The sequence below is a fragment of the Polistes dominula genome, unplaced genomic scaffold (genome assembly GCF_049000335.1).
Source record: "Polistes dominula isolate Pdom_NZ unplaced genomic scaffold, Pdom_raw_medaka contig_24, whole genome shotgun sequence".
Classification (NCBI taxonomy): domain Eukaryota; kingdom Metazoa; phylum Arthropoda; class Insecta; order Hymenoptera; family Vespidae; genus Polistes; species Polistes dominula.
This window is the reverse complement of record NW_028301150.1, coordinates 7,049,411-7,062,190: the sequence shown is the minus strand read 5'-3', so window position 1 is coordinate 7,062,190 and position 12,780 is coordinate 7,049,411. Positions and strand designations below refer to the sequence as shown.

Below are 12,780 nucleotides of genomic sequence, written 5' to 3'. Positions count from 1 at the left end.
CTATCTATCTATCTATCTATCTATCTATCTATCTATCTATCTATCTATCTATCTATCTATCTATCTATCTATCTATCTATCTATCTATCTATCTATCTATCTATCTATCTATCTATCTATCTATCTATCTATCTATCTATCTATCTATCTATCTATCTATCTATCTATCTATCTATCTATCTATCTATCTATCTATCTATCTATCTATCTATCTATCTATCTATCTATCTATCTATCTATCTATCTATCTATCTGTTGACTCTCTGTAAAGTGACTAGTTGAGTAAAGTAGCTACTTACTTTTACAAATAATCAAATTTCACTGAATGACGGAAGTTGGTACACGGTTAGGAGGTTTTACACGTTTATATACGGTTGTCTTGATACAAGATGACTAATGGTCGAAAGTTCTTCACCCGAGTTCTTACCTTAACCACAACTGAGAATGTGAGATTATTTAGGAACAAATATATATGTATACTAGACTTTGAGCGGTGGGAATGGGGGGGACAGAGACAGTGGGTGTCGAGAGACTACAGGTCTACATATTTGCATAATATTTAACGAATGCGACATAACGTCTGCGGATTTACAAGATCGATGGTCCTTCTTTTATGCTTGTCGTTTTGTTTTTCAAGGATTTCATGTTTTTTTTCTTTTCTTTTTTTTTTCTTACTTTTATTTGAGCAATATATATATATATATATATATATATATATATATATATATATATGTTTAGGTATATATATATATATGTTTATATATATATATGTATATATATATATATATGTTTAGGTGAGAGACCAATGTCAAATATTTATTTCTATCTATTTTCTTTCTTTTCTTCTTCTTCTTTTTTCTTTTTTATCTATTGTATATATTAAACACATAAGATAGATGAGTCAAAATATTGAGCGTTTATCTTTCTTTCTCACACGTATAAAGGTAATTATTATTAATTGGCATTAGTAACTCGAAAGTTCATTGCCGCAAATACCAAATCCCGCCATTGTTCCCGCGTATAAAAAGTAATAGTACTGAAATATATATTATATATTATTATTATATATAATATTAATATATATTAATTATTACTATAATTATATAATTTTTTAATTTATTATTTTTATCTTATTTATTATTAATTATTTTTAATTTATTATTATAATAAATATAAACTAATATATAATATTAATATTATAAATATTAAAATAATAAAATAAATAATTAAATAAATAAATAAATATATATATATATATTTGTCTTTTTATCTTTTCTGTTCATCTATTTAATTTATATAACTATTTATCGTGTATAAGATAGGAAAGTTAGAATATTGAGAATATTTATTTTTTAATTTTATACGTAAGATAGATTACGCATTAAATATTGATTTTTATATCTTCTTTCTCTCCCTCTCTCTCTCTCTCTTGCATACACACATATACACACAAACACAAACGCATATACTCATGTAGATATTATACAAATGGTAAATATTAAATTTTGTTCTTTTATTTTTTTTTTATTTTTGTAAAAGAAAAAAAGGATGAAAATATAATAAGATAAGAAGAAATTAACTTGTAAGATAATCTCTTACCGTGCTCATCAATACTAAAATGTAACTATCCAGATTCTCCCCGTGATACTCTGCCATCTTCTCATCCGCTACTACCATAATCTCGATAAAATATTCTCGCGGTAATGCACGTTGCGGTCTCCAAGCCACGAAAGGATCAGATTCCATTTCCGAGTCCTGGAGATATCCCTCCTTAGGATAATTTCGTCTGCGCTCAACAGAGTAATACCTAAGGACGATATCACAATTTACAGAGATAGATAAATAGATGGATGGATGGATGGATGGATGGATGGATGGATGGATGGATGGATGGATGGATGGATGGATGGATGGATGGATGGATGGATGGATGGATGGATGGATGGATAAAAATCTAGAGAGAGAGAGGGAGAGAGAAAAGGAGAATAGGTTTTTCTTAGAAAAGAAAAACAAGAAAGAAAATAAACAACAACAAGAAAATGAAATAAATTTATATTAAAAGGAAAAAAAAGAGAGAGAAATAAAATTGTATCCTAGGAATGCTAACCCTCCAAATGTATGCATGCTTTATGATGCAAGATAGCGTGTTGCGTTTTGCTGGTATCTCTTGTATCGACTTCATGTTATATACGTATAGTTATACGTTACACAATTCTCCAGACCGTGAATGAAACGTAACGAAGTGTATATGTATCTATCTATCTATCTTTGTATACGTTTATCTAAACCCATAAAGGATTATTTTTTTTTTTGTTATAACCTATTTTCTAATCGTACGGATATAGAAATGTATGTTTATACAATATAATTTATTTTAAAAGAAAGTTCGTTACTTATATATACTACTGTATAATATATATATATATTCGTATATTTTCGAGCAATTTTCTCGTAAACTATTGACATTTCAATGACCTTAACGTTATGCTTTTTTATGCAGAATAAAAAAAGGATTCGAATAGTGTAAAAAAAAAAATAAAGTTCTATTTAAAAAAAAGTATAACTGCATCTAGCGGGTGCATCGATGCATTTTCAAAAAAAGTAAGGTCATAGAAAGTTGAAATTTGTTGTGTCATATAACTTTTTCCTTTATGATTTTTTTCTATTGTTACTTAAAAAGAAATTATTACCCGCCTCTGTTCCAAGAATTACCCTGCATATTATACAATTTAACGTTAACTTATATATATATGTAATTCAGAGAGATAAGCCATATTTAACTATTAAACAACAAATTTATAGATTTTAAATAAAATATTTTATTCTATGTAATAAAGAATATTTTTAGATATAATTAATCCTTAGAGTGCTATAGACGCATATATCCGTTTGGTAACAATTACTGGCGTGGTCTTTCAACGCATATACGTGTTTGTTAATATTAATTTAAAATAATGTAATATTGATATTAATGAATTAAATTATATTCAGAAAGAGAAACTTTAATTATTAAATATAATTTATTATTAATAAATTATTCCGTTCCTACAGAACATTTTAGTTAAAAGTATTCAGCACTCAAAGGGTTAACGGAAAACAAAAAAGCATACACACATTTCACAGTATTATAGAAAGGTATTAAAACGAAATTCACTAAAAAAAAAAATCTTTTTTCTTTTCTTATATTACTTTGATATCAAATTTCAATTTTCTTATTTTAAATTATCTCTCCAGAAATAAATTTATAGATGGATATCTGGAATATTATGTAACGATTAAGTAAGAAATTATGAAAATAAAATTTAAATAATAATAATAATAATAATAATAATAATAAGAAGAAGAAGAAGAAGAAGAACGAGAAGAAGAAGTAGAAGTAGAAGAAAAAGAAAAATAATAAAAATATGATATATACCGGCTGTCCCGAAGAGAATTACGATGTTCCCTGTGACCGACGAATTGCGTGAATTCCTCTTCCGCGTAATTTTCCTCTCTCCTGATCTTCCTACTCCTACTAACACCACCACCACCATCATCATCGTAATCCTCTTTAAAACGATCCATCGACGTTTTCACCGTTAACGATCTACGTTCTCGTGTACGATCACCAACGTAAATTTTTTCTCCCGAATTGTCGTCCCTTAATAAAACTGGTGCTGCTATCTCATCTGTATTGTAATCTGTAAAAAATAATTATTATAAACAAATTTTATTATTTATACGCAAAACGAAGTGAAATTTTACGTGTTTGTATAATGGTATAACCCATCTTACAATACAGCATCATAAAGAAAAAAATTGCGACTAACTTTTGTGTGCAACACATTTTTTTACAGCACTGTTGGATAACATGATTTTTGTTTATTTACCATTACATTTGAAAATAAAATTATCTTAAAAGAATGATGAACTATGGGAGTTTCGCAACACAGTATTTTTTAAGAATCTATTTTAACCGTATTACCTGAGAAGGTTACTTGTATATCTATATATGTATATATGTTACCGTGAAAGAACGAAATTGGACAGTGTCAAGATTCGCATGGTCGTTTGTCAACAAATAACAAATATTTGTTCGGTGAAAGAACGAATATTTGGATTTATTCATTCTATTATGACCATTTCTTTTATAACCATGCGATTTAATTAAAGAAGAACAATAAATTTGACGTGGAATTTTTAATTTTAATAATTCTAGTTAAATGTGAACTAAAAAATTGGTTTTAAATAAAAAAAAACAATTTGTATGAAACAATAAAATCAGAAGACACGTGTGTCACTGTAGACGCGTGATTTTACACCGATCGATTGATCAACTTGTCCAATCGATTAATATGCATCGTTTCTATTTCGATATTATTTATTATTAGAAGAGAAAACTGTTAAAGGACTTGTGTCTAGAGATAATATATCATTGCGTCAGAGTGCTTTTCGTTTCGAATTTTCTGATATGCGAGCACGCAGTCACCAACAGGGCCGTAATAACAAATTACAAAATGTAAGATTACTTTTCTTGAGAAGGGGTGGTAGGAGAGGGAGGGGGCCGCACCATATTTTCGAGCAAATATTGATTCTCTCAAGTATCAATATTTTTTTCTATTTCTTGTTTTTTTATTAATAGAAGAAAATACAATCAATTTTCTACAAAAATTATATGTTATTTTTTTTTTGCTGACGTGATACATCAACGTGAACATGATACATTATGATGATAAGTGTAAGTATCAATATAGTAAAAATATAGAAATATATATATATATAAAGAAATTGAAAAATATCAAATTGATATTATATATCAATAATGTAAATATATATGTATATATATCTATAATAATTAATATTTATTTTAATAAATTAAAATTTGTTCTTAGTCATTTGTATATATATTTGTTAAAAGTACAAATCGTAAAAAGAAAAGAAAAAAAGAAAAATCTTCCACTAATTTTCGTTACTTAAGTTTCAATTAAAAAAAGAAAAAAAATGTTATATTACTTTTATTTATTTAATGCGTATTATACTACCCGAAAATTAACGGAAATACGAGTTATGTTATATCGTTATTTTACTTCTATAAATCAGATGTAAATTATCGAGATGAATGTTTTCGGCAAATTTAAAAAAAAAAAAAGAAAAAATACGAATAAAAATAAAAATATTTATTTTGAAATAATATTTATGCATAGGATTAAGGCCTTGAAAAATTTGAATACGACCCTGACTGCACGCGAGATTCGATCTTCCGCTCTCCTTCGATAACTTGTCTGGCGATCCGCAACGATTGCGCAAATTCTTTCATGAAATCGATTAACCCACATCATATCAATTGATTCAACATACATAAGTATATATTATACATAGATACACACACATATATATACGTATAGAGATAAGTTTGTTACATTACAAGTGACAGAAGTGTCGATGCATCTTCGAGATAGAAAATTAACGATCTGAGGAAATAATTGATCTATCGATTGAGTGATCGAACAATTTTCTAACGAAATAATAATAATAATAATAATAATAATAATAATAATAATAATAATAATAATAATAATAATAATAATAATAATAATGATAATAATGATAATAATAATAATAATAATAATAATAATAATAATAATAATAATAATGATAATAATAATAATAATAATAATAATAATAATAATAATAATAATAATAATAATAATAATGACGATGACGATGATGATGATGATGATGTTGATGTTGTTGATGATGATGATGATGATGATGATGATGATGATGGATATTATAAGGATAGATATAAGGATAATAATAATTAAATATAATAATAAATTATTTAATTATTTTAATATTATTTATAATTGTATATTATTTATATTAAATAGTATTAATTAATAATTAAATTATGTTATAAAAATTTATTATTATTATTTATATATTATATATTATTTATATTATTATTTATTATTATAATAATAAATATTAAATATAATAATAATAATAATAATAATAAAAATAATTAAAACATTTTCTTTACATTTTTTCTATTTTTTTTCTTCATTAGAATTTCAGGTTTTATAGGTTTATATTAACGAAATAATAATAATAATAATAAAATAGTTAAAATATTTTTCTTCATTTTTTTCCATTAGAATTTCAGGTTTTATAAATCTATATTAGAGTTCCAAGTAATGAAAATATTTCGATGAATAGCACGACGAAGATTTATAGCTTATGGAAAAGTAAGATATTTCATTATTAAATTTTATTGATAATCTTTGTTGGTGGTAGGGGTAAAATAATTATACAATATATATATTCTCGATATACAAAGAAATAAATGTTATTAAACGGAATCATTATATTGATGACGATTAGTAGGTAATAGTATAATTTGTTTGTTAACGGGAATAAAATAATTTTCCTATTGATCATTTTGTCCGAGAATTAAAAGAAAAAAAAGAAAATAAATACCATTGTGATTCGTGATGCAATTAGTTTGATGGGGAGGGGAGGGGTGATGGTAAAGGGGATAAAATAACTTTCGCGTTTGATCATTTGATCGAAGAAAAAAGAAAAGAAAAGAAAAACAATTTGATTTCGTAGGATCAGATAAATGATGGAATTTGTTGGCGGAGGTTAAATAATTCTTCTGGTTTAATCATTGGGTCCAAGAAAAAGAAAAAAGAAGAGAAAAAAATTGACTTCTAATAGATCAGATTATAAACGGAATTTGTATGGTGGGGATAAAATAATTTTCCTAGTGACTTTCAACGTTGTTACGTTCAAAGTCGATAGTATAACTATTTCAAGGGGCACAAAAGAAATAAATAAAAAATTAAGAATAAATATAATATAATAAAATAAAAGTAGTCCATTGTTCGCGTTTATTTTATTTGCATATTTTATTATTTTATCGATGAAAAATTGAAAAATTATAATTTGTAAAATTAATAGAAAAATTCTTTCTGGATACTAGATGATCAATTTTTGTTTAAAACAGTCATAACACGAAAAAAACAAACACTCATATATACGTATGTATGTATTTTTTATCTTTCAATTTATTAGAATGCAGCTATTATAGAAAGATATAAAAAAAAAGAAAATCAAAAAATATTTTTGTTCTACAATACTTGAAATCAAATTTTAATTTCGTTCTTGCGAATTCATACATTTACCTAGTTATTTAGTTGTGTTGTTGTTGTTGAAACAATGAATTTAAGTATATTATTATTATTTATAATGATTACGTGTATTTTTTCCCAGTTATTTCACGAATTAACTGAATTATACGTTTTAAATGTCTACACATACATGTAGAAAAAAGAAGAAAAAGAAGAAGATGAAGAAGAAGAAAAATAAATATATAAAGAATGAAAGAAAGAAATATTGATTCAAAAAGGTTTTATAAGTATCTTAGACAGTGGCAGACAAACAGGCCCGTCTATATTATTGACGCCTTCTGGCGCCTTCAGGGCTCCAAGCGTGGAGAAGAAAATTATACTCTTTTCTAATCTACGAGCTGCGAAAGTGGTCCCCGATATGATGGATGTTTGTAAAAAGAAAAGAAAAATAGAAAGAAAAAAAAGATTCACTCTCCTCGAGTATTTTCGTTCTTTCTATTTCTTTATTTTTTTATTTTTTATTCCACTTCGTTCTTTTGTTCTTTCTCTTTTTTTTTTTTTAATACCATTGCATATATTCATCACACGTACGCATACGTAAAAGCAAATTAAATAAACTTATTTATTATACAAATTATGAATGTGTATTGTATATTTTGTAGTGAGTGAAATAATTGATATTTTATTGTAATGCATAAGCCTTCCTAATTGTTATATGAAAAAATTTCATTTTAGAATTAGGCAAATTAATTTTTAAAATTGATATGCATTTTATTGTAGAAATGTATGATTTTATTGTTATATAATTCTATATTTTAGTTAAATGCTAAACAAAGTGGTGTAAATCGTTTACTTTATATATATATAGAATAATAATAATATATATATATATATATATATATATATAGAATCATATCTCTATTATAAGATTTAAACGATGTTAAAAATTGTAATTAATTTTTTTGAAATAGCATTACAAAAAAAAGAAAAAAAGGTTTCTCGACACACATTTATATAAACTTCTTTCGTGTCAAGGTGAAAGATGCGTGTCTATTCCGGTTACAGGGCAAACAAAGACGTCTTTAAGATATATTTTCAGGATATCTTTCACGCATCGCCATCATCATCATCATCATCATCATCATCATCATCATCATCATCATCATCGAGAAAACGCTTATGTTAGACTTCTCTCTCTCTTTCCATCGACTAAATTTATAATACTCTTATATTTACATCTATCAAATCTGATCGAGAAGAAATTTATAGTATACTAAACGATCATATCAAAAGATACTTGGATGTGTTTATCATTTATATAAAACGTTGATTATTAAAAAATAAATTAATCTCAATTGCTTTCAGACACTACACCGTACCGTTGGATCATCCTTGTTTTCTACAAAAATAAAAATAACTAAAAACAAAGTAAAAGAAAATTTACACGTGCATAACAAAAAAGAATTTATTAAACGCAACAAAAACGTGTATTTGAATTTGGAATGATGATCTAATTTTTAAAGAATGAGTCTATAATGATAAATATACGAAATTTATATTAAATTGATCTAACGATAAATTTTTTATTTATATTATTAATGAATAAAACAAAACAAAAAATAGAAAAAAATTTTACGTATTTGCGTGTGGTCTTACGAAAATGAATACACAGTTAAAAATCATTATTTTTAAGTACTATTTTTTTTCTAGTGTGAGAATTTTTTTTTATTTAACCCTTTGACTTCCACGCAAAAATCATATGTTTTGCCCAGGACGCCACGGCATTATTTCTATTATTCAAAGAATATAATTGCAAAATAATAATAAATTGATGTTAATAAAAAATTTTAATTGTTTAACAGGGAACTTCTTATTTCAAAGTATCTTCTATATATCGGTCATATTCAAATACACTAATTTTTAATTTTCATTTAATTTTTTACAATTGTAAAAGGTTCATACACTGCGGTTACCAATGACCACCGTGGCGTCTTAGGAGAAACTGTGGCCGGTCGTATATGACTAACATGGCAGTAAAAGTGTTAATAGAAAAAAAAAAAAAAAAATAAAAAAGGAAAAGATACTTTCAATTGTCAAAAAATAATCGGTAATGAATCGAGATAAAAAAAAGAAAAAAGAAACAACATATTGAAAATATCTTCAGATCTTGTTCACCCATCGTTCGAAATTTTTTATTTTTAATTCACGATTTTAAATATATATATACAACTTATCTCAAATAAAACATCACCACTACCCACCTTCACCCCATTACTTCTTCTTCTTCTTCTTCTTCCATTTTTACCTGTTTTTCTATGAGATCTCTCTTACAACGTAATTCTGCTATACAAAATGTGAGAGAACGTGCACGACAGAGAGTGAAAGAGAGAAAGAGAGAAAAGAACTTCGTGAGCGTCGGATAACCGATCGAAAAGATTATGGAATTCCAACGAGAAAGCGAACTCCGGGGTCGGAGGTAAAGCATGATCTCTAGCGAGAACACAAATTCCCCTTTCCCTAACATAAAAGATTTAAGAAAGAAATATTCTTATATACGGGCGTCAAGCGATTTATCTAATAATTTTCAAAACCAATCTCACATCAGATTTATCTTTAGGTTTATACACATATATAATATGTATAATATATATATATATGTGTGTGTATGTACGTTTTTTTATTTTATTTTATTTTTTTACAAACATGCGTGAATACATATTTTTTAAGAATTTTGTTTTTTTTTCTTTTTTCTCTTTTTTGTTATTCTTTATTCTTCCATTTTTATTTATTAGATTTTTTATAGTAAAAATGAAAGTAAAACGAAACCAAAAATAAAAATATTAAGAATAATTTACATTCTATTTTGTTAAACATATATACGTGTAATTTATATATATTGGGTTGTTCGAAAAGTTCGTGCCGATTTTCGATAGGTGGCATAAAGTTTTTTACTGAAAAACCTGAGAAGTTCTGGAAGGAGAAAATTTGTAAGTTACCCTTTAAGATGAAGAAAGATTGTAAAACAGAATGACATTTATATATTATGTAATAAATATATACCAAAAAAAAAACTTAAATGCATTACATTTCAATCTTCCGTCAAAATCCGTCAAAATATATATATATATATATATGTGTTTTGATAATTTGGAACGATTAATATTTTCTTGTAATACGCGCTGTTTTAAAATATTTATAGAAAAGAAATATCTTTTAAGATTATTCAATTTTCAATTTGATATAATTTTTTTGCAAAAAAGACATAATTACTTTTTTCTACTTCCAAGTAAAAATATAAATTATTATATTTTTATTATATTTGACGCACTACAAGCACTCTTTAAAAAAAAAATTTATTTTTATTACATCGTTATACTATATTATTAAAATATTATTTTTTTATTTATAAGTGATTATTGTAATTTGTGTTAGTAAGGATTTTTTATCGAAATGCTTTTTTTTATATAACAATTACATAAAAAGAGATGGTTATTTTATATAATACATACAATATTTAAGTATATATGTCAAATGAGATTTGATTTATTTCTAACAAAAATATATATATTGATAAATATAAAAAAATATTTAAAATAAACTTTCACTGAAAGAAAATTATAAGGTAAGAAATAGATAACTTTCCAATGATTATTATCATTGGATATTCGAATTGAACAGGAAAACAGGCGGAAGATTTGAAAACTTTTTAGTGAGAGTTAACATCGATTATCTTCGATTTCTCTTAATTAACATTAAGAAAATTGATATTTACCTTTTTTATTACGTAGGATAATTTTAAAATTTTCCTACTTCATTATAATTACGTATACTTTTCAGTGTTATAACTTTTATATTACGTATAAGTTTTCTTTTTTTAGCAAAATAAAAAAAAAATCATCATCAAACTTTCATGTGTACTGATTTTTGTCTCTGAATATCTTTTGAACGCTTAATTTAATCGCCAAAACATAAGACACCATTTTTAAGGAGCAGTTAATTTCCTACAAAAATTTGTATTGCGCATTTTATAATAGTCATTTATTGTCGAGTTATAAAATTCATAAACAACAATGAAATTTGTCTTAAAATAATCAAACTTTTAAATCTTCAATATCATTCAAATGGTGAGGTTTACGGAAAAAATATAAGATACTTTTTTTGTAGAGCATTAAATTTCCTACAAAATTCTTCCAGAACATTTTTCTGTACAATCAATTAATGATGAGGTATGAATTTTATTCTATTGGACTGAGAAAAAAATAAAAAACTGCGATGCGGAGGATCTTCCTATTAAAATTAAGAGCTCATATTTGGTGAGAATTTTTTTAAGGTGTCTAGCAACCTATTTTTCCGTGGCACTTGAAAAAAAAAAAGTCATTTTTTTGACCCACCCTAATATATATATATAGGTGTGTGTGATATTTCATTCTTAAAAAAAAAATTGACTATTACCCACTTAAAAAAAAATAAACGATCAACATATCAATATATTATAATAATCATTACAACAAATTACATAAATATATATATTGAAAAAAAAAGAAGAAAACTTATTATTACTAATCGATTATTTCAAAATCGTTCGATAATAATCGAAAGAGATCGAGTAATGTCTGTCATTTTGAACATAACCTGTAATAACAGGCCTTTGCTTTTGATCAATCTTTACAAATGCATTTTTTTCACACAGAGAGAAAGAAGTAGACAGAACAAATCTCAAATGTTTATGTGTCCATACTTATCCACATATATATACATATGTGTTATGTGTATATGTATGTGTGTATGTATGTACGTAAGAAAGAAGATAGGAATATGGCGTGAGTTCCAACTCGATTACTGCGTCCGTTATTCTGGGCCGATCAAACCGAGTCAATGACTTTTATATATCGATCGATCGATCTTTTGCTTACAAACTCACACACACACACACACAGATATACATGGGGGAGAGTTCATTATTCTCATCGATAAACATGTTTTTTATATGTAGGTTCAATTCGAAAATTTACTCGGGCGCCGTGCGGTCTGCAAACTTCGATCGATCGAACGATCGATTGATCGATCAGTCGATCGATCATTTATCTTTGATATTATATTTATCTCGATCGTATTATTCGGTTAAATATACGTACCAGAGGCATTGTTATTTTTTTTTTTATGGGTTAATATAATATTTCTTTATTTTTATTGTTATTTATAGAAATTGGTGGATATTTTTAAATCACTTTTTTAGTAAGTTTTCTTATTATTTTATTTTTTTTTCTTAATTAGTAGCAGCTGGGATTTGTGATACAGTATCAGTATATAATGTATATATACATATATATAACTTGTATTGTAAATATTGGTAATCTATTTAAATTATTGAGAAAAAATTTTCTTTATTGTTTAGACAAGATATTTAAATAGTTTTCAAAATAAATAAATAAAAATATAGAAATGGTAATTAAATTGATATATAAAATTAGATAAGCAAAGACAATACTTATAATAAAATAAAGGAATCTAATTTTAACAATACATATACAATAGAACGTCGATTAACATCGTTTATTCGATCATCCAAACTTTTGTTATCAGAATATAAAATGAGTCACATACTGTATTTGAGCAAACTTTGATTGCAAGCTTTTATCTACCGTTCTATAAAAAAAAAAATAATAAC

The 12,780-nt window shown here is 25.4% G+C and overlaps 1 protein-coding gene across 2 annotated transcripts in view; it reads right to left on the bottom strand.

The window, feature by feature from the left end:
- The window catches only part of LOC107066628 (ADAM metallopeptidase with thrombospondin type 1 motif A), a 101,007-nt gene that overhangs the window by 24,646 nt on the left and 63,581 nt on the right, over positions 1–12,780 (bottom strand). Inside the window, exons 1-3 of one of the 2 annotated variants that reach the window (XM_089177817.1) lie at positions 3,810–4,266; positions 3,416–3,680; positions 1,600–1,807 (exon numbers count right to left, since the gene is read on the bottom strand). In XM_089177817.1, coding sequence (XP_089033943.1) covers positions 1,600–1,807; positions 3,416–3,680; positions 3,810–3,852 — 516 coding nt within the window. In that variant the 5' untranslated portion in view covers positions 3,853–4,266. Of the gene's footprint in view, positions 1–1,599; positions 1,808–3,415; positions 3,681–3,809; positions 4,267–12,780 lie in introns of those variants that run through there. The other variant, XM_015321437.2, reaches the window with a different exon arrangement.